General features: G+C 47.6%; 1 protein-coding gene across 2 annotated transcripts in view; it reads left to right on the forward strand.

The window, feature by feature from the left end:
• Positions 1-23,025, forward strand: part of BSN (bassoon presynaptic cytomatrix protein) — a 464,919-nt gene that overhangs the window by 329,757 nt on the left and 112,137 nt on the right. For both annotated transcript variants that reach the window (XM_073352634.2, XM_073352633.2), the window contains exon 4: positions 22,195-22,635. In XM_073352634.2, the coding sequence (XP_073208735.1) occupies positions 22,195-22,635 (441 nt within the window). The remainder of the gene's footprint in view (positions 1-22,194; positions 22,636-23,025) is intronic.

Here is a 23,025-nt window from a genome sequence, read left to right on the forward strand (position 1 = left end):
CTCTCCTGATGCATCCCAAGACCACATTAGCTTTTTTCATGGCCATATCACATTGGCAGCTCATAGTCATCCTATGATCAACCAATACTCCAAGGTCCTTTTCCTCCTCCGTTATTTCTAATTGATGTGTCCCTAGCTTATAACTAAAATTCTTGTTATTAATCCCTAAATGCATGACCTTACACTTCTCACTATTAAAGTTCATCCTATTAATATTACTCCAGTTTACAAGAAGAAAAGGAGTACTTGTGGCACCTTAGAGACTAACCAGTCTCTAGGTGCCACAAGTACTCCTTTTCTTTTTGCGAATACAGACTAACACGGCTGTTACTCTGAAATCAGTTTACAAGGTCATCCAGATCCTCCTGTAGGATATCCCTGTCCTTCTCTAAATTGGCACTACCTCCTAGCTTTGTATGATCCGCAAACTTTATTAGCACACTCCCACTTTTTGTGCTGAGGTCAGTAATAAAAAGATTAAATAAGATTGGTCCCAAAACCAATCCTTGAGGAACTCCACTGGTAACCTCCCTCCAGCCTGACAGTTCACCTTTCAGTAGGACCCATTGTAGTCTCCCCTTTAACGAATTCCTTATCCACCTTTCAATTTTTCTATTGATCCCCATCTTATCCAATTTAACTAATAATTCCCCATGTGGCACGGTATCAAATGCCTTACTGAAATCCAGGTAAATTAGATCCACTGCATTTCCTTTGTCTAAAAAATCTGTTACTTTCCCAAAGAAGGAGATCAGGTTGGTTTGGCACAATCTACCTTTTGTAAAACCATGTTGTATTTTGTCCCATTTACCATTGACTTCAATGTCCTTAACTACCTTCTCCTTCAAAATTTTTTCCAAGACCTTGCATACTACAGATGTCAAACTAACAGGCCTGTAGTTACCCGGATCACTTTTTTTCCCCTTTCTTAAAAATAGGAGCTATGTTAGCAATTCTCCAATCATACGGTATAACCCCTGAGTTTACAGATTCATTAAAAATTCTTGCTAATGGGCTTGCAATTTCGTGTGCCAATTCCTTTAATATTCTTGGATGAAGATTATCTGGGCCCCCCAATTTAGTCCCATTAAACTGTTTGAGTTTCGTTTCTACCTCAAATATGGTAATGTCTACCTCCATATCCTCATTCCCATTTGTCATGCTACCATTATCCCCAAGATCCTCTTTAGTCTTATTAAAGACTGAGGCAAAGTATTTGTTTAGATATTGGGCCATGCCTAGATTATCCTTAACCTCTACTCCATCCTCAGTGTTTAGCGGTCCCATTTCTTCTTTCTTTTTCTTCTTATTTATATGGCTATAGAACCTTTTACTATTGGTTGTAATTCCCTTTGCAAGGTCCAACTCACTTGACTTTTAGCCTGTCTCACTTTATCCCTACATGTTCTGACCTCAATAAGGTAGCTTTCCTTGCTGGTCCCTCCCTTCTTCCACTCCCTGTATGCTTTCTGCTTTTTCTTAATCACCTCTCTGAGATGCTTGCTCATCCAGCTTGGTCTACAGCTCCTGCCTATGAATTTTTTCCCCTTTCTTGGGATGCAGGCTTCTGATAGCTTCTGCAGCTTTGATTTAAAATAATCCCAGGCCTTCACACCTCCAAGCTCCAGTCCTCTCTCCTTCCTCCTTCTCCCTGACTGCCTGAAGCAGAGGATTTTATTAGGTTCCTGACAGGGCCTTAATTGACTGCAGGTACTCCAGTTAACCTGTAGCCACCCTCCCTAGTCTACAGGGAACCACGCCTTAATTAGCCTTGGGCTTATATATTTCCCCTCTAGCACTCTACCACTGCTCCCTGGCCCTCCTGTATCACATATCATCCTTCCCTCCTCCCCTGGCCCCGCTCAACACCATGGGGTTGAGCTACTTGGGACGAGAGACAGTGTGGTGGTGACGGGCTGTCTGCATTGCTGTGTTGGCTTCCGGCTCTATGCTATATCCAGAAGTGGAAAGGCTGTAGGGATAGAAACCATCTAGTCACTCGTGCATTCCTCTCCTTGTTTGTGTGCATCCATTGCAGTGGGGCGTGGTCTGTCACAAGGGTGAACCGCCGCCCAAGCAGGTAGTATCATAGAATCTCCATGGCCCATTTAACTGCTAGGCATTCCTTTTCCACTACGGCCTGGGCAGGAGCTTTCAGCTAAGGTAAAGGATTGGGTGCTCCTCATCCCCCACCATCTGTGAAAGGACGGCCCCAAGTCCTACCTCCGAGGCATCTGTTTGTAGGATGCATTCCTTTTTGAAATCTGGGGCTATGGGCACTGGGTGGCTGTAAAGGGCCGTCCTTAGGTCTGGGAAAGCTTCTTCTGCCACCTCGGTCCACTTAACTGTCTCCGGGCCCCGAGCTCTTATCAGGTCTGTCAGAGACCGTCAGGGTTCCCTCCCCACTCTGAACTCTAGGGTACAGATGTACGGACCCGCATGAAAGACCCCCTAAGCTTATTTTTACCAGCTTAGGTTAAAATTTTCCCCAGGGCACAAACTTTGCCTTGTCTTTGAACAGTATGCTGCCACCACCAATGACAAAGAACAGGGAAAGGACCACTTGGAGTTCCTATTTCCCCAAAATATCCCCCCAAACCCTTACACCCCCTTTCCTGGGGAGGCTTGAGAATAAACAAGATGAGCACAGACCAGCCTTGGATTGTTAACACCCAAAAAACCCAATCAGAGTCTTAAAAAACAGAACTTTATTTGAAGAACAAAAAAAATATAAGAGAACAACTCTGTAAAATCAGAATGGAAGATAATCTTACAGGCAGTCAGATTCAAAACATAGAGAATCCCTCTAGGCAAAACCTTAAATTACAAAAAGACAAAAAACAGGAATACACATTTCCTCCAGCACCGCAAATTTCACAAACCAAAACAAAGAAAACTTAACGCATTTTCTAGCTAGCTTACTTACTAACTTTACAGGAGTTGGAGGGCTTGCATCCTTGATCTGTTCCCAGCAAAGGTATCACACAGACAGACAAAAGCCTTTTCCCCCCCTCCAGATTTGAAAGTATCCTGTCCCCTCATTGGTCATTTTGGGTCAGGTGCCAGCCAGGTTACCTTAGCTTCTTAACCCTTTACAGGTAAAAGGACTTTGCCTCTGGCCAAGAGGGATTTTATAGCACTGTATACAGAAAGGTGGTTACCCTTCCCTTTATATTTATGACAGAGGCGCTGCCCTTGTGGTGAAGTGAGGGATGAACCAGCGATAGTACCCCACTATCCCTAAGAATGCTCGGACTTGCTTCTTGCGGATCGGGCGAGGCCATTCCTGTATTGCCTTCACTTTGTTCCATTGGGGCTTCACCAGGCCCCTTCCGACTACATACCCAAGGTATCTGGCCTCGGCTAATTCTATTGCATGTTTGGATGGGTTAGCAGTGAGGCCAGCCTGTCTAAGAGCATCCAGTACCGCTTCCACTTTCCGCAGGTGCGTCTGCCAGTCAGGGCTATGGATTACCACATCATCTAAATAGGCGGCAGCACACTTGGCATGGGATCGAAGTTCATCAATCGTTGGAAAGTCACGGGGGCGCCATGGAGCCCAAAAGGGAGGACAGTATATTGGAAAAGGCCATCGGGTGTAGAGAAAGTGGTTTTTCCTTGGTGTCCTCAGCCAGGGGGATCTGCCAGTAGCCTTTCGTCAAGTCCAAGGTGGTCCAAGTATTGGGCCTTGCCTAACTGATCCACCAGCTCATCAATACATGGTATTGAGTAGGCAGAAAATTGGGATACCTCATTTAACTTTCAGAAGACATTACAAAACCTCCGGCTGCCATCAGGCTTGGGGACCAAGACAATAGGGCTGGTCCACTGGCTGTGTGAGTCCTCAATCTCCCCAAGTTCCAGCATCTTCTTTACTTCTGCCCTAATTTCTTCTCTTTTTGCCTCTGGTATGCGATATGGTTTTATCGTCACCCTTGCTCTGGGACAGGTGACAATCTGGTGTTGGATCAATGTCATACGGCCTGGTTGTGTGGAGAACACGTCTTGGTTCCACCGGATCATTTCAGTGACCTCTGTTTGTTGTTCTGGGGCTAATTCGGGATATATCTTTACCTGCTCTTGTGGGCCATCTGCCTGGAATGGAGCCGGCAGGACAGCCAGGCACGTCTCCCGATCAAGCCAGGGTTTCAGTAAGTTGATGTGGTATATCTGCTCTGGCCTTTGGCAGTCTGGCTGCTTCACCTTATAATTCACCTCCCCAACGGCTTCCACGGTCTCATAGGGTCCATGTCAACTGGCCAGGAGCTTACTTTCTGTTGTTGGTACCAGCACCAGCACCTGTTCTCGTGGTTGAAATTTCCGTGTTTTTGCCCAACAATTGTAGTAGGTTTGTTGGGTCTCTTGCGCTTTCTCCAAATGCTCTCATACTACAGGGGTCACTTGGGCTATTCATTTTCTCATCTGGGCTACGTGTGCCATGACATTCTTCCCCGGGTTGGGTTGTTCCTCCCATTCCTCCTTCATGATGTCTAATATGCCACGTGGGTGGTATCCATACAGTAGCTCGAAGGGGAACAATTCCGTAGATGCTTGGGGAACTTCTCATATTGCAAACATCAGGTATGGGAGGAGGGTATCCCAGTCTTTTCCATCTTGTGCCACCACTTTTTGGATCATGCTCTTGAGAGTTTGGTTAAATCGCTCAACCAGACCATCTGTTTGGGGATGGTAGACTGAGGTCCGCAAGGATTGGATGTGGAGCAAGGTACATAAGTCTTTCATCACTCTCGACATGAAGGGAGTCCCTTGGTCTGTCAGGATCTCCTTAGGGATGCCTACCCTAGCAAAAACCTGCACCAGTTCTTTTGCAATCGCCCTGGACGTGGGGTTTCTTAAAGGAATGGCTTCGGGGTACCATGTAGCGTAGTCCAGGATGACAAGTATGCTTTGGTGGCCCCGGGCCATTCTTTCTAATGGACCCACTAGATCCATTGCTATCCTTTCAAAAGGAACTTCAATTATAGGCAAGGGTACCAACGGGGCCCTTAACTGAGATCAGGGGCTATGCAGCTGGCACTCTGGGTAGGAGGTGCAATAGCACTGGACTTCTGCCCATACCCCCAGCCAGTAGAACCTCCTTAGGATTCTATCCATGGTCTTGTCTGCTCCTAAATGTCCCCCAAACAGATGATTGTGAGCTAACTCTAATACAGCCCTAGTGTGCTTCCATGGCACCAAGAGCTGTTCTACTACTTTCCCCCATATTGGCACTACCCGGTACAACAGATCCTGCTTGATAATATAGTATGGCCCTGGGCCTTTAGTTTTCCCTTCTACTGGCATGCTATTTACCTCTATTACCTCCTCCCTCATGTTTGCATACAGTGGGTCATCAGCTTGGTCCTGCCCAAAACACTGATGTGCGGGACCAATCTGGCCTGATTCTATTGGAATGGGCTCCCCGCCTTCTCTTGAGGTGCTTCTGCTCGTGTTGGGGGCTGTCTCTGGGTCTCCACGGGGCCTCCTCCCAACCAGTGCAGCTCTCTGGTTTGCCACCAAAATCCTGGTTCCTAATCTTTTGTCTGCCCTCCTTTCCCGTCTGGATTTCCGGGATTTCCCGCAGGGTGAAAATAACTCTGGGGAAAACCCAGCAAAAATAGTAGGGCCATCCATGGGCACCTCAAACTCTGTTCGTGGTTTACTTCCCTCCCCTAATTTGATGGGGGGGAGTAAGCTCTTGAACCCAGGAAAGTCCCTGACAATTAAAGACCGGATAGGGGAGCTTGGGAACCACCACTGCAGTCATCTTGGTAGTGTTTCCCTGGATCTCAATCTGTATTGGAATTGTGGGGTACAAATTTACTGTGCTGTGGACACATGTCACTCCGGTGCTCTTGGCCCGGCTCAGTTGGTCTTGCCCACTAACTTCCCTGAGACCAATGTGACAGCACTCCCAGAGTCCACGAAAGCTATGGTCTGGATGCCGTTCATCTTTACTGGCCTGATGTGGGGCCGTCGTGACCCCCACCAAGCTGATTAGGCTACATTGGTCCCCATAATCCCCCAGATTACATTGCATGGGCTCCTCCCTGTTGGGCCACTGGGCTGCTATATGCCCCAACTCCCCACAGCGATATCTCATTCCAGAGGTTGCCCTCTGTCTTGGGCCCCCTGACTCGCTCCCCCAACCCTCTCCCCCCAGACCCCCAGGTCCTTTTGGGGGCCTCAGGCTGCTCCTTGGTGCCTGTTCTTCCAGCTATGGCTTTCCTGGAGTTCTCAATGACCCAGGGCCTCGGGGTCGGGACTGGTTTCCTGAAACGCCATGTTCCACTTCCTGGGGTTTTGAACACTTCACGGGCTGCCAGTTGTCTCTCAACAAGGGTGACCAGTTCGTCATAGGTGGAGAGGTCTTTCTGGCCTACCCAGTCTTGGAGGCCTGAGGGTAGTCCCCTCATATAGTGGTTCAGCACCAGGAGCTCCATCATTTTCTCCATGCTGAGAGCCTCCGGCGTAACCACTTCAGGGCTAACTGAATTAGGTCAAATAGTTGTGATCGTGGGGTCTTGTCTTCACAGTACTGCCATTCATGGAACCTCCGGGCTCGCAAGGTCGTCATTACCTCTGCCCTGGCCAGGATCTCCACCTTCAGTCAGGGGTAATCTGCCACCTCCTCTGCAGTCATATCATAGTAGGCCTTCTGGGCCTCCCCGCACAAAAATGGGGCAAGGATGCCTGACCACTGGTCTCGGATCCAGTCCTCCTGCAGGGCTGTCCTCTCGAAGGCCAGGAGGTATGCCTCCATATCATCCTCCCAGGTCATTTTCTGCAGATAGTAGCTGGCCTGTATGGTCCATGTCCCGTCATACCCGCAGCTCAGCTCCGTAAGGGCCTTCACCTGGTTCACTAGTTCCTGCAGCATGGCCCTATCTTGGGTGGCTTGGGTCATCAGCAGGTGATTGAACTCTTGCTGCAGCCGCATGGCCTCTTGTTGGGCAGGTGCCTGGACCCGGGTAGCCTCCTGCTGGGTGGCAGTGGTTTGCACCAGTGCTTTGACCAGGTCCTCCATCTTGGGGCAGGGTGGTTGTGACCCACCCTGGATTATGTTCACGGCGCAGCAATCCCACTCTTGATACCACGTGTGACAAGATGGCTGATGTTAGTATGGTGAGTCCTGTGCTTTTCTTGGCAGGGGGCTAAGATGCCACCCCTTTCCCCTGCTCTTGGGCCGCTGAGGTCCCCACTAGTGGCCTGGGAAGATGGTAGAGGAGGGAAGTGGGGGAGGGGTCTGGGTATGCTCCTCAATCTGAGCCCCAGCCCTTCTCAACCCCTGCAGGTTCTTACCCTCTTCCCCCTTGGGTGGGGTACATACCTTCAGTCCTTAGACGCTGTGGAAGGGAGTCTCCCTCCCCTTACTTCAGTTCTCTGAGCTTTCAAGTCTCACAGCACACCTCCAAGCTCCAATCCTCTCTCCTTCCTCTTTCTCCCTGACTGCCTGAAGCAGAGGATTTTATTAGGTTCCTGACAGGGCCTTAATTGACTGCAGGTGCTCCAATTAACCTGTAGCCACCCTCCCTAGTCTACAGGGAACCACGCCTTAATTAGCCTTGGGCTTATATATTTCCCCTTTAGCACTCTACCACTGCTCCCTGGCTGTCCTGTATCACACAACATTGAATTTTATCTGCCATTTTGTTGCCCAGTCACCCAGTTTAGTGAGATCCTTTTGCAACTCTTGCAGTCTGTTTTGGACTTAACTATCTTGAGTAATTTTTAGGGCTGTCGATTAATCACAGTTAATTCACAGGATTAACCCAAAAAATTAATCACACTGTTAAACAATAGAATACCAATGGAAATGTTTTAAATATTTTGGATGCTTTTCTACATTTTCAAATATAATGATTTCTATTACAACACAATACAAAGTGTACAATGCTCACTTTATATTACTGTATTTGATTACAAATATTTGCACTGTAAAATGATAAACAAAAGAAATAGTATTTTTCAATTTACCTCATGCAAGTACTGTAGTGCAATCTCTTTATCATAGAATCAAAGAAGATTAGGGTTGGAAGAGACCTCAGGAGGTCATCTAGTCCAACCACCTGCTCAAAGCAGGACCAATCCCCAACTAAATCATCCCAGCCAGGGCTCTGTCAAGCTGGGCCTTAAAAACCTCTAGGAAAGGAGATTCCACCACCTCCCAAGGTAACCCATTCCACTGCTTCACCACCCTCCTAGTGAAATAGTGTTTCCTAATATCCAACCTAGACCTCCCCCACTGCAAGACCATTGCTCCTTGTTCTGACATCTGACATCACTGAAAACAGCCTAGCTCCATCCTCTTTGGAACCCCCCTTCAGGTAGTTGAAGGCTGCTATCAAATCCCACCTCACTCTTCTCTTCTGCAGACTAAACAAGCCCAGTTCCCTCAGCCTTTCCTCATAAATCATGTGCCCCGGCCCCCTAATCATTTTCGTTGCCCTCCACTGGACTCTCTCCAATTTGTCCTCATCCTTTCTGTAGTGGGGGGCCCAAAACTGGACACAGTACTCTAGATGTGGCCTCACTAGTGCTGAATAGAGGGGAATAATCACTTCCCTCGATCTGCTGACAATGCTCCTACTAATGCAGTCCAGTATGCTATTAGCCTTCTTGGCAACAAGGGCACACTGCTGACTCATATCCAGCTTCTCATCCATTGTAATCCCCAGGTCCTTTTCTGCAGAGCTGCTGCTTAGCCACTCGGTCCCCAGCCGCTAGCGGTGCATGGGATTCTTCCGTCCTAAGTGCAGGACTCTGCATTTGTCCTTGTTGAACCTCATCAGATTTCTTTTGGCCCAATGCTCCAATTTGTCTGGACCTTATCCCTATCCTCTAGCATATCTACCTCTCCCGCCAGTTTAGTGTTATCTGCAAACTTGCTGAGGATGCAATCTATCCCATCATCCAGAACATTAATAAAGATGTTGAACGAAACCAGCCCCAGTACTGACTCCTGGGGCACTCCACTTGATGCTGCCAACTAGACATCAAGCCATTGATCACTACCCATTGATCCGACAATCTAGCCAGATTTTTTTTGTTACATAACTTCACTCAAAAACAAAACAATGTAAAACTACAGGTCCACTCAGTCTTACACTTTGTTCAGCCAATCACTAAGACAAACAAGTTTGTTTACATTTACGGGAGATAAATTTCTTATTTACAATCCTTCTTATTTACAATGTCACCTGCAAGTGAGAACAGGCATTGGCATGGCACTTTTGTAGCCAGCGTTGCAATGTATTTACATGCCAGATATGCCAAACATCCGTATGCCCCTTCATGCTTCAGCCACCATTCCAGAGGACATGCTTCCATGCAGATGATGTTTGTTAAAAAAAGTGTTAATTAAATTTGTGACTGAACTCCTTGGGGGAGAATTGTATGACTCCTGTTCTGTTTTTCCTGCATTCTGCCATATATTTCATGTTATAGAAGTCTCGGATGATGACCCAGCACATGTTTATTTGAAAAAAACTTTCACTGCAGACTTGACAAAATGCAAAGAAGGTACCAATGTGAGATTTCTAAAAATAGCTACAGCACTTGACCCAAGGTTTAAGAATCTAAAGTGCCATCCAAAATCTGAGAGGGATGAGGTGTGGAGCATACTTTCAGAAGTCTTAAAAGAGCAACAGTCCAATTCGGAAACTACAGAACATGACCCACCAAGAAAGAAAATCAACCTTCTGCTGGTGTCATCTGACTCAGATGATGAAAATGAACATGTGTTAGTCCGTGCTGCTTTGGATCATTATCGAGCAGAACCCATCATCAGCATGGATGCATGTCCTCTGGAATGGTGGTTGAAGCATGAAGGGACATATGAATCTTCAGCACATCTGGCACATAAATATCTTGTGATGCCAGTTACAACAGTGCCATGCACCTGTTCTCACTTTCAGGAGATATAAACAAGAAGCGAGCAGCATTATCTCCTGCAAATTGTAACCAAACATGTTTGTCTGGGCAATTGGCTGAAGTAGGACTGAGTGGACTTGTAGACTCTAAAGTTGTACATTATTTTGTTTTTAAATGCAGTTATTTTTTGTACGTAATTCTACATTTGAAAGTTCAACTTTCATGATAAAGAGACTGCACTACAGCACTTGTATTAGGTGAATTGAAAAATACAATTTCTTTTGTATTTTACAGTGCAAATATTTGTAATAAAAATAAAGTGAGCACTATACACTTTGCATTCTGTGTTGAAACTGAAATCAATATATTTGAAAATGAAGAAAACATCCAAAAATATTTTTAAATATGCTATTCTATTATTAACAGCGTGATTAAACGCATGATTAATCAAGAGTTTTTTTAATCGCTTGAGAGCCCTAGTAACTTTGTTTTGTCTGCAAATTTTGTCCCCCTTCTCACATACAGATCCTTGGGGTATCTCACTATTTACCCTCTCCAATGTGAAAACTGAGGATTTGGTTCTAACCTTTGTTTCCTATTTTAACCAGTTACTGATCCCTCTTATCCCATGACTGCTACTTTGCTTAAGAGACTTTGGTGAGGGACTTCGTCAAAGGCTTTCTGAAAGTCCAACTACACTATATCCACTGGATCACCATTGTCTACGTGCTTGTTCACACCTCCAAGAATTCTAATAGATTGGTGAGGCATGATTTCCCTTTACAAAATCCAAGCTGACTCTTTCCCAACAAATCGTGTTCATCTATGTATCTGATAATTCTGTTCTTTAAGAACATAAGAACGGGTCAGACCAAAGGTGCCCCAATGCCAAGTGCCCCAGAGGGAAGTAACGGAGCAGGTAATCATTAAGCAATCCATCCCCTGTTGCTCATTCCCAGCTTCTGACAAACAGAGGCTAGGGACACTATCCCTGCCTATCCTGGCTAATAGCCATTGATGGACCTGTCCTCCATGAATTTATCTAGTTCTTTTTTGAACCCTATTATAGTCTTGGCCTTCACAATGTCCTCTGGCAAAAGAGTTCCATGGGATGACAGTGCATTGTGTGAAGAAATACTTCCTTTTGTTTGTTTTAAACCTGCTTTACTATAGTTTCAACCAATTTGCTTGGTTGAAGTTCGGCTTACCAGTCTGTAATTGCCAGGATCACCTCTGGAGCTTTTCTTAAAAATAGAAGTTACATTAGCTGCCCTCCAGTCATCTGGTTTTAGAGGCTGATCTAAGCGATAGGTTACGTACCACAGTTAATAGTTCTGCAATTTCATATTTGAGTTCCTTGAGAACTCTTGCGTGAATACCATCTGATCCTGGTGACTTCTTACTGTTTAATTTATCACTTTTAGGGCCGTCAATTAATTGCAGTTAACTCACATGATTAACTCAAAAAAAGTAATCGCAATTAAAAAATGAATTGTGATTAATCACAGTTTTAATCACACTGGTAAACAGCAGAATACCACATGAAAATTATTAAATATTTAATAATGATTATTAAATATCCCTAATAGTCACTTAAAATCTACTTTTTTCTAGTTAATAAACTTGATTTATTGCTTCATTTTGATTGACGTGTTTGGGAAACCTCTACTTGAGATAACAAATGCTGGTACATAATCATTCCGACTGTTGGAATGACAGACTGTCTATGAGCTTATATGGTCCAGGGGTCTACTGAGCGGTATAAGATGTAAATTTCTGGGGTGTCAGGCTGGGACTGGGGATATGTGGATGTCACCCTGTGTGTAATTCATGGGTGGCTGAGACAGCATTCATGTAGTCAGCTGGGAATGATTTTACATGCTAGTGTCTGTTCACAGCAAAGCAGAGTAAGAGGCACCCCAGGCTGTAGGGTTGAGGGCACACAGCAGTTCAGCAGTCCAGATTGTACCTCAGCAATCAGGAGTAATGGAGGCCCGACCTCCATGTCAGCCCTCCCATGCCAGAGCAATCAGGGATAAGGCAGATCAGCTGCTCACAACTCATTGTATACATACTATTGCTGAAATCTCTCTCCTCCTTGCCCTTCCATCTAGTTTCTGTGCCGGGGTGTGATAGAGTCATGTGCAATGGCAGTGTGCTTTTACTGCACCTTATTAAGCCAAATACAGTGTGTTTTGCAGTTGTTTGGGGGACTCCTGTATACTCCTGTATACAATGCCTTCTGTTCTTGTTGCCCTGTAATGCATTCTGCATAACAGATTCTGTCTTGTGCTAGCAAAGAGAAATATGTTCACTATGTGGTTGTTTCTCTGCTAGCTGGTACCTTGTAATGCAATGATTAGTGCCTCCTATCACCTTACAATGCTGCCTGTGCTCTGTGTCAGTGCTGTCACACCAGGTTCTTCTTGAACAGACTCTCAGCTCACATGGGGAACCGTGGTTCAGACAAATATCCACTAGGAACAGTCTGGGGAGTCTGTTCAGTGCCCTTATCGAGACCTGATCCCAGTCCCCAGGGAGGAAAGACAGGTGCACTGACTCTGTCCACCACCAAATCCTAGGTCTGCATTGTAACTGAGCTTATTGGCTCCATGAATGTATGCCGGAGGGACCTGGCTTTCCTTGGGCATATCCAATCGGGGTAAATACAAGTGAGCCACAGATTGCTCCCAGAAATGGCCTCTCCCTGCTCTTACCACATTCTGCCCTGTCAGCCAAGGGCTCTGCAACCCTTCATCTTCCGCCTTTGGAGTCCTGCTGATTAGAGATTAGCCTTGAAAGTCTCCTGGGAGCTATCTGTTGCTAACTTGAATGAAAGCATGGAAACTCCAGGACTGTGCAGCCAGAATCCCAGGCAAACCCTGCGAGCAGTCAGCCACCAAGCGCAAGGCACCTTGCAGGCAGCCAGGCCAGGCAGCATAGCAAACAGATCTCTCTTAGCCACAAGAGTAGAAATAATCCATTCCTCTCCTGTCACATTGGCCATTTCTCCTCTCCTTTGAAGTACTCTGCTGAATTAGAATTAATCAGTTCTCATTTGGACAGATATCAATCCCTGAGGAATAGGAGCTGAATAGAAACCAGTTGCAGTTGAGGGGGAATGGAAGGAATATGGTGTGTGTTGTTTTCTGAGTATGAAACACTGCAGGACACTTACCTGTTTAGCATGTGATGATATCACCTGGGACTTTAACACTTAGATACCATAGTGATGGGTAGATTAAAATAATGCACCCTCCCACCGCATCTCCCTGCGTAATACTGCCTGAAGCAGGCAGAAACTGGTGGAAAAGCCCCATTAATTGACCTATTCAGAGTTCTTTTGCTTGTATAAAAGCATTCCAACACAGATAAACTTGTCATGTGCAGCAATGGCAAGTGAACCGTGCTGGTCTTCCTACAGTGGGCCAGCCAATACTACGATGGTACCTCTGAGGGATTGTTGCTGGCAGATCTCTAGAGCAGTGCTTGGGGCCAGGTTAGGTTAAGGGTCATTCCTACATATTCTTGGGACTATTCTAGAGACAGTAATTAAATGGCAAAAAACTTACCATGTGAGAGCTCATGTCCTTCCAGAACATCCAGTTCAGCAAAATTCAAACTTCAGAGAACCAGGAAAGGCAGAGGAAAGATGCTCACCCATGTAACATGTGCTCTACCTCAGGAATCATCTGCATGCAGGGCAGCTGTACTGAGTGGTGAAGGCAAGAGTGGGGCAGGTGGGGAGAGGTATGTGTGACATTCCCCTCTGGTGTTATCTGAACCGGTGATCTGTGAGGTCACTCCCATCTTTGACTCTGGGACCCAGCCTTACCCTGCTCTGCTGAGAGAACCCCCCACTCCTGAGCTGTTCACACACAGCCTCTGGCTTGTAAGCTGCTCCCAGCTACTTGCAACCGAATGACACTAGCCAATATCTCCGGTCCCAGACACAACCCTAGGAACCTTTGTCTTGCAGTGTCCAGTTATGCCCGCTGGACACTTATATATATAAGCTTATATAAGTTCGTCAATTTAACAAAGAAATTAATATGTACCAGGCTTGTTATCCCAAAAGGAGTCTCTGACATGCTTCAAACCAAGCGCACTGCTTCAGGTAGAATAAACAAACTTCGGGGAAGGGGTTGGAATGGGGCAGGGAAGGGGTGGGAAGAGGTGGGCCAGGGCGGGGCCTCATGGAAGGGGTGGTGTGGGGGTGGGGCCGGGGGCAGCAATGGGAGGTGTCAGTGATGCGGCCCTCGGGCCAATGCACTAGTCCTCATGTGGCCCTCATGGTCATTTAAGTTTGAGACCCCTGCTCTAAGCCATGAGGATATATTTTTAGCCTCATAACTATATACATGAAATTATAACCTATAACCTTACTATAACATTACTGTAACAATTACTATAACATCACTATAACAATCATGTTCAGTGCATCATGAGCCTTCCGAAAACACCCAACATGACAAATTTTGCATTGGATACCACACAATCATTTTATAAAGATGAACATGAGGGTGTAGGGTGTTCCCCCGAGGTACAGAGCATCACACCTCCCTGCTTAGTTTACTGCAAGAAGGTTAGTCACTGACTAGCTCAAGGCAGTTTGTGTTATAGTTCTCTTGGCATGCAGCCATTAAGCCATGAGGCAGCGTGCCTCAGTTTCTCCATTCACACACAGCAAACCAGGTTTTTTATGGTTACTGTGCTGTGATAAGCTTTAACCCTGTTTACAGGTATTAATTGAAAAGTAGCATTATCACAAGGTTTAACATCCGTGTCAAAATTCTTATCCTCAAAACTTAACATTAATACCAAAATTTGTATCACAGATGGGTGTTTACAAGTATCTTTATGATACCACACCCTCTGTTTAGATAGTATAGTTTGAGGTTAGTTTGTTCATTACCCATGGTGTCCTTTGACTGTCTCCCATGTAATTAGTCACTGGCTTTTCTTTCCCTCCAGTCTTTCCCTTTGGGTGAGCTCTTAATTTAATCATGTTTTTAGAATTTTGGTGCCTCAGGGTCTGGCAAGATAGGTGTTCAGGGGGATCCTGTACATTGGTTTGCCCTTTGGGGAGCAGTCTCCCAACTTCAGGACTGTACATATGCAGAAAGTCCAGCTCCCCTTTTGGGGTTACCCTGTGTTTTCCCCTCCCAGCACTGAGTCCTTCCCTGCCCCCTAGAGGTCTGTGCTCTCTGGACTAGGTGTGTTTACCCTTTGATCAGATTCAGCTTTTCCCAGCAGCTTTCCCATAACTGCTCTCTGTTTCACCGGTCTGGGGGAAAACACCCCCTTCTCTGTTAGTTGGGTCATTTGTATTCTGGCAAACTACCACCTGGCAATTTCCTGCTCCCAACTCCTCTGTTATCACAGGCATTGGAACTGCATCTTATTTAAAGAGACATGATTACTTTTCAAAAATGTATCAGAAATAGCATCCTGAAAAATTGGGACCTGGATTGGGGTACCCTCCACCATCTCTTTCTCTGTCCCTGAGAAGTCAGCTGTGTGACTGCTCCCCTCCAGGAGGTCAGTTACACAGTTCCTTCTCAAAACCTGGGTCACAGACTGAGTGCCTGGGTGCACATATACTGACACTGCCATCTTCCTGGGTATCCTGCCCCAAGTGACCATTGAGGAGACATTCCTGTACCCCCACTATTCCTTCACCAGTTTCCTCCTCTGGGCCACAACCTAAGACACATTTCTCTGTGCTCCCTAGGAAGGGTTCTGTCTCTTGTTCATCTGCAGAACTTTGCCAGCTAACAAATGGGACAGTTTCCTTAATCACTGATAACACCTCTCCTGCCCCAGCACCTGAGGGCACATTGCTTTCTGCTGGAAAGGAACTAGTGTCAACTCCCCACCCGCACTTGGAAGCACCCTGCTTCCCTGTGTTAGAGTCATAGGAATCCTCATCCACCTCAGTAGTTTCTGTGATTCCATGCCCCTTCTCTGGGCTCTCTGGGACACATTTCTCCTTGCTCCCCAGAGTTGGTTTTGCCTTTGGTTCAGTTGCAACCTGCTGGCAGCTAACAACCTGGACAGTTCTCTCCCTGGCAGGCATTACACCCCCATCCCTTCCTGATGTGGTGTTGCCTCCAGCTGCAGTGCAGGAGTTGGTCTCAACCACCCTCCCACCTGGAAGCATGTGGCTTCCCCCAGCTGCAGAAGAATCAAGGAGACTCTCTCCCATTCTCTGAGCAGTTCCTGAGACCTTACCCTTTCCCTCAGGGGTCCCAGCATAAAACTCTCTCCTACTGCAGGCAAAAACTTTACCCTGAGCTACACTGTCAGCAGTGGGGCGGGGTAGGAGGGCAGTCTGCAGCTTACTGCTGTCTTACTGAGGGCTAGGTTGAAATGGTAGCCAGTGAGTATGGAGAGGTTGTTAAATTTCTCCAGTGTGGTTCTGGGCTGGGGTTCTGAGGCAGCGCAGTGTCTGAGGTAGGGCACATTGCACCTTTCCTTTGCACTGAAAAAGCAGAGTGTGAATGAGTGCATTATGGGTGTATGAGGTGCCATTCCACAGGGTGAGTTAAGGCTGTGTGGGCATGTACCTTGACCCCATAGTTCCTGGTCCTCTGAAGTTTGAGTTTTGCTGAAGGACACAAGCAGATCCCAGGAAACCTTAGCCCTGCAGTAGGGGGGTCTTCCCATCTAATTTTCTAAGTTGTTTTAACAGAAACAACAGTGCTGGTATGAGTTGGTGGTCATTGTGGCCTTTGCACATAGCCTTCAGGCCAAATGGACTAACAACCATGGCCTATCCCCTTCTCCCCTCCCCGTCCCTTCCAGTCCAGCCTCCCCTGACCAAGCTAGTTTCTCCAGGGAGGGGGAGTGTCTCTGATGTGGCTATGTGGAAGTGTACACAGGGTGTCCAACTGGACCCAGCCTTGGAATCTGACTTTCTGCAGTCGATGACAGGAGAACCCCAGGGCTCTTTGAAGACCCACCACCATTTTCTGCAAAGGAGCTGTATCCTGTGCACTGCTTGGCCAGCCTGAGTTTCCCTGCACATTCCTCCACCACCACCACCACGTACTCAGCATAGGAAGCTCCAAGAGGTGTAAAGTGGGCTGGCCCATTCATCTACATGTGATGGTCTTAGAATCATAGACTATCATAGAATCATAGAATATCAGGGTTCGAAGGGACCCCAGAAGGTCATCTAGTCCAACCCCCTGCTCAAAGCAGGACCAATTCCCAGTCAAATCATCCCAGCCAGGGCTTTGTCAAGCCTGACCTTAAAAACCTCTAAGGAAGGAGATTCTACCACCTCCCTAGGTAACGCATTCCAGTGTTTCACCACCCTCTTAGTGAAAAAGTTTTTCCTAATATCCAATCTAAACCTCCCCCACTGCAACTTGAGACCATTACTCCTCGTTCTGTCATCTGCTACCATTGAGAACAGTCTAGAGCCATCCTCTTTGGAACCCCCTTTCAGGTAGTTGAAAGCAGCTATCAAATCCCCCCTCATTCTTCTCTTCTGCAGGCTAAACAATCCCAGCTCCCTCAGCCTCTCCTCATAACTCATGTGTTCCAGTCCCCTAATCATTTTTGTTGCCCTTCGCTGGACTCTCTCCAATTTATCCACATCCTTCTTGAAGTGTGGGGCCCAAAACTGGACACAGTACTCCAGATGAGGCCTCACCAATGTCGAATAGAGGGGAACGATCACGTCCCTCGATCTGCTCGCTATGCCCCTACTTATACATCCCAAAATGTCATTGGCCTTCTTGGCAACAAGGGCACACTGCTGACTCATATCCAGCTTCTCGTCCCCTGTAACCCCTAGGTCCTTTTCCGCAGAACTGCTGCCTAACCATTCGGTCCCTAGTCTGTAGCTGTGCATTGGGTTCTTCCGTCCTAAGTGCAGGACCCTGCACTTATCCTTATTGAACCTCATCAGATTTCTTTTGGCCCAATCCTCCAATTTGTCTAGGTCTTTCTGTATCCTATCCCTCCCCTCCAGCGTATCTACCACTCCTCCCAGTTTAGTATCATCCGCAAATTTGCTGAGAGTGCAATCCACACCATCCTCCAGATCATTTATGAAGATATTGAACAAAACCAGCCCCAGGACCGACCCTTGGTGTACTCCACTTGATACCGGCTGCCAACTAGATATGGAGCCATTGATCACTACCCGTTGAGCCCGACAATCTAGCCAGCTTTCTACCCACCTTGTAGTGCATTCATCCAGCCCATACTTCCTTAACTTGCTGACAAGAATACTGTGGGGGACCGTGTCAAAATCTTTGCTAAAGTCAAGAAACAATACATCCACTGCTTTCCCTTCATCCACAGAACCAGTAATCTCATCATAAAAGGCGATTAGATTAGTCAGGCATGACCTTCCCTTGGTGAATCCATGCTGGCTGTTCCTGATCACTTTCCTCTCATGCAAGTGCTTCAGGATTGATTCTTTGAGGACCTGCTCCATGATTTTTCCAGGGACTGAAGTGAGGCTGACTGGCCTGTAGTTCCCAGGATCCTCCTTCTTCCCTTTTTTAAAGATTGGCACTACATTAGCCTTTTTCCAGTCATCCGGGACTTCCCCGTTTCGCCACGAGTTTTCAAAGATAATGGCCAATGGCTCTGCAATCACAGCCGCCAATTCCTTCAGTACTCTCGGATGCAACTCATCCGGCCCCATGGACTTGTGCACGTCCAGCTTTTCTAAATAGTCCCTAACCACCTCTATCTCCACAGAGGGCTGGCCATCTCTTCCCCATTTTGTGATGCCCAGCGCAGCAGTCTGGGAGCTGACCTTGTTAGTGAAAACAGAGGCAAAAAAAGCATTGAGTACATTAGCTTTTTCCACATCCTCTGTCACTAGGTTGCCTCCCTCATTCAGTAAGGGGCCCACACATTCCTTGGCTTTCTTCTTGTTGCCAACATACCTGAAGAAACCCTTCTTGTTACTCTTGACATCTCTGGCTAGCTGCAGCTCCAGGTGCGATTTGGCCCTCCTGATAACATTCCTACATGCCCGAGCAATATTTTTATACTCTTCCCTGGTCATATGTCCAACCTTCCACTTCTTGTAAGCTTCTTTTTTATGTTTAAGATCCGCTAGGATTTCACCATTAAGCCAAGCTGGTCGCCTGCCATATTTACTATTCTTTCGACTCATTGGGATGGTTTGTCCCTGTAACCTCAACAGGGATTACTTATACATCCCAAAATGCCATTGGCCTTCTTGGCAACAAGGGCACACTGTTGACTCATATCCAACTTCTCGTCCACTGTAACCCCTAGGTCCTTTTCTGCAGAACTGCTGCCGAGCCATTCGGTCCCTAGTCTGTAGCGGTGCATTGGATTCTTCCGTCCTAAGTGCAGGACTCTGCACTTGTCCTTGTTGAACCTCATCAGATTTCTTTTGGCCCAATCCTCCAATTTGTCTAAGTCCCTCTGTATCCTATCCCTACCCTCCAGCGTATCTACCACTCCTCCCAGTTTAGTGTCATCTGCAAACTTGCTGAGGGTGCAATCCACACCATCCTCCAGATCATTTATGAAGATATTGAACAAGATATTTGCATTGTACCCCAAAGGGCTGGTGGGTGCCAGGCTCTCTGTCAGGGTGGCCCTTGAGTGCTGGACAACATGGTGTGCTGATTTGAGCCCTGCTTTGATCTCAGCTCTGCCAGAACGTGTCAACTTTAAGAGAAACTGTTTTTTCCCCAAGGGTGGTTTCTCGGGACCCCATGGTCAAATTTCCCCAAATTTGGGTCACTGGCCATTCCCCATGCTCCAACAAGGCACACCAAAGTTCAACTCAATCTGATTGACTGTATGGATTTTAGAGCACTTAGAAGAGTCAAACTTTAAACAGAATGCTGATCTCAACCTGAACTGTAGCAGAGCTGCCACTCCACTATAATGTGTCAGCAGGAAACAGTCTTTCTCCACATTGCCACTAAAGAGCACCACAGTGCTTGCTGGGCTGCTGGTTCCCATTGCCAAATACATGGTGCTGAAGCCCATTGCTACTCCTGTTCCCATCTGGCAAGGAGCATTCCCCATCCTCCACAATAAGGAACAAGCAACATCTTTCGAAAGGGAAGGGAAGGCAATGTCTCCTGGCATCCAGTTCAGACAAGGGCAGGTTGTGCAGATTTTGGTGTTGAAGGTACTCAGTTAATGCTGCTCTGTGCCTGGCATATTTGGCTGGGTTTTGTGCTTCTTCCCAGTCACCTGTGCTCTCTCATGTGTTCCTGTTTTCCTGCATTAGGACATTTGGGCTAAGCCTCAGCACTGACCTGAATAAAGGAAACAGCCTGCTACGTTAATTATAGTCCATGAGATGGGCTTGTGGCATTTTAACTGTGCCTTTTCCTTTCCTCACAAGAACAAGATGATAGTGAAGATGGCTTTGCTTTGTACGCTCGGCAGGTTTGAGAATCCCAGGGTAGGAAAGGCTTTAGATTTTACTCTCTGCTTTTCAGAAGATATTACAAATGTTTAGCATTTCAATATAGACAGAGAAAATCACTCTTTTGTATCATGGAAACATTCTGAGAACTATACGGAGGTGAAAAATTCTCCGACCGTGGAACCCTGTCAGTAAATTAATAAAATAGGTCTCTGGGGTTCTGCTATCTGCCAAGCATGTAGAATTCAACAGCTAACTTCCAGTCTTCCCTCTGCTCCCCAATCCACCAAAAGGAGAAGGGAAGAACGACAGAAAGGAAAGGGGTGGCCGGCCCAGCCTGCCTGAATGCCACACCATAGAAAAACAAACATTCACCTTAGGGTACGGGTTAGGTTTGAGTGACAGAGTCAAAGCCCAGCACAATGAGGCAGGTAGTGCAGTTAGCAGGGCTGAAGCTCCTGGGTGCTATGTGTGAAATCAGAAGGGTCAATGGATAATGTATCTGCTTGCAGGAAAATGTATCTGCTTATTTGTTAGAATCAGCCTGTTCAACAACAGGAAGCCCCGTAGCAACCCATTGGCTGTGCTCCTGAGGTCTCATTCTTAGCTTTCCACATGCAGCCTGTTCCCCACCAAAAGCCAGTTGTGTGTGGACCCTCATGTGTTAACTTTACTCTCCGTGAAGCCAGAACACTGGGGCGTAACTCCCCTGCATTCCTATGTAACTCCTACTATGACAGGTGTGGGCAAACTTTTTGGCCCGAGGGCCACATCGGCATTGCGAAATAGTATGGAGGGACAGGTAGGGAAGACTGTGCCTCCCCAAACAGCCCCCACCCGCTATCCGCCCCCTCCCACTTCCCGCCCCCCTCAGAATCCCCAACCCATCCAACCCCCTGCTCCTTGTCCCCTGACCGCCCCCACCGGGACCCCACCCCCTATCCAACCTCCCCTGCTCCCTGTTCCCTGACTGCCTTGACCCCATCCACCCCCCTGCCCCCTGCCAGGCCCCCTGACCCATCCAACCCACCCTGTCCCCTGACCGCCCCCTCCTGGGACCCCCGTCCCTAACCTCCCCCCACCAGGATCCCACCCCCTATCCAACCCCCCCGAACCTCCACCCTATCCAACCACCCCCGTCCCCTGACTACCCCCCAGGACCTCCTGCCCCTTATCCAACCCCCCCCACCCCCTTCCATGCCGCTGAGAGTGGCAGGACTGGCTTATTGGAAAGCCTGGGAGGTGGGCTGTGGGGGAGGGCAGACAGCGGGGGAGGGGCTGGAGACTAGCCTCCCCAGCTGAGAGCTCAGGGGCTAGACAGGACGGTCCCACGGCCAAATGTGGCCCGTGGGCCATAGTTTGCCCACCTCTGTACTATGATAATGAGCAGACCCTGGCCCCGTTAGGAGTAATACCAAGGCTGAGGAGATGAGGCCCCGTTGTGTGCGTATGAAACATACGAGGGTTATGACCTCATCAGATCTCACAGGCTAGGAAGCACTGGCTCTGCTACAGTGGCTGACTGAATGGGAAGCCTGTGTGAGCTACCTGTAGTCCTGCCTTGTCTCCACAGAGCTCAGCGGGGCTGTGGCCCTCCACTGTGTGCAGGCCTCACATATCTCAAACGTCTTCAGACGCTGCATCTACTTTAACCTTTGTCTTTACAAAGCCTGCTCCCTAGGGCGCTCTGAGTCAGAAGCCCTCAGACCTGAGAGCAGGAGAGATGCAGTGTCACAAACCCTTGGTCGAGGAGTCGGCCCTAGCAATAATAACTGCAGGGAAACTACTCCAGCCAAGGGGCAGTGAGTCTCCCTGGAGGTCAGTAGGAATTCTCTGCCCCTCTGAACCCTGGCAGAACTACACACTCCACTGAGACCAGCAGTGCAAAGCTCACTAAATTATGGATGATATTTTCTTTCACTGTTTTGCAGAAAAATGAATGGTTGTGTTTGAACTGCCAAACTCAGAGGCTGCTAGAAGGAAGCCTAGGAGACCCTGCTCCAATACCACTACCTGCTTCAAAGCAGCAGCCAACAGGATCCTCCCGACACAAACCAGGGGGAGCTGGTCAACACAGAGGAGGTCCTCAATCTGTAACAGCTCAGAAGTCAGAAATGTCCACTCCTCAGGACAGGAACCTCCTCCAAGGAAAGCATCTCAGGACTTCAGAGCAGAGCAAGCTGCAGGCAATGATGAAAGAGAGCAAGCCCACTGCCCCCTCAGAAGAAAAGCCACTGCCGAAACTTCCTGGTGAGGCTCCAAAAGTTCCTGAAAGTGCATCGCCAAAGGGGAAAAGTATGGCTGCGAAGCCAGAAGCAGAGAGCAAAGCAAGCAAGGCAGTCACTGAGGCTCAGCAAGTGAGAGAGCAGGAGGTAAGCACCCCTTCTCCCTCCTACTTACTCTTACCTCCCACTGGGCTGGCCTGTTCCTGCCAGGGTATAACATTGCCTTGTACTCAGAGCAGGCAGCACCCCCTCCTACCCTAGGGAGAGGTCTGGGATGGAGGCATTAGCTAGCAGTCTGCGGGGGGCAGAGGCTGTGAAACAGAAAGAACATGGTAGCCTCAGAAAAACAGGGGCTTGGCTTTCAGGTCTGACCCAGTAGAGAGCTGGAGAAAGCATGTATAAATGACTGCACTGGGGAAGCAATGTCCCACAGCCCGTCAGAAATGTGTCATGTCTAACACTTTGATTCCAATCCCAATTTCTCTGTCAGCACTTTGGGAATCACTGCATAATCCATTCTAGTAGGTAGTGTCCTTC

The sequence above is a fragment of the Lepidochelys kempii genome, chromosome 7 (assembly GCF_965140285.1).
Source record: "Lepidochelys kempii isolate rLepKem1 chromosome 7, rLepKem1.hap1, whole genome shotgun sequence".
Taxonomy (NCBI): Eukaryota; Metazoa; Chordata; order Testudines; family Cheloniidae; genus Lepidochelys; species Lepidochelys kempii.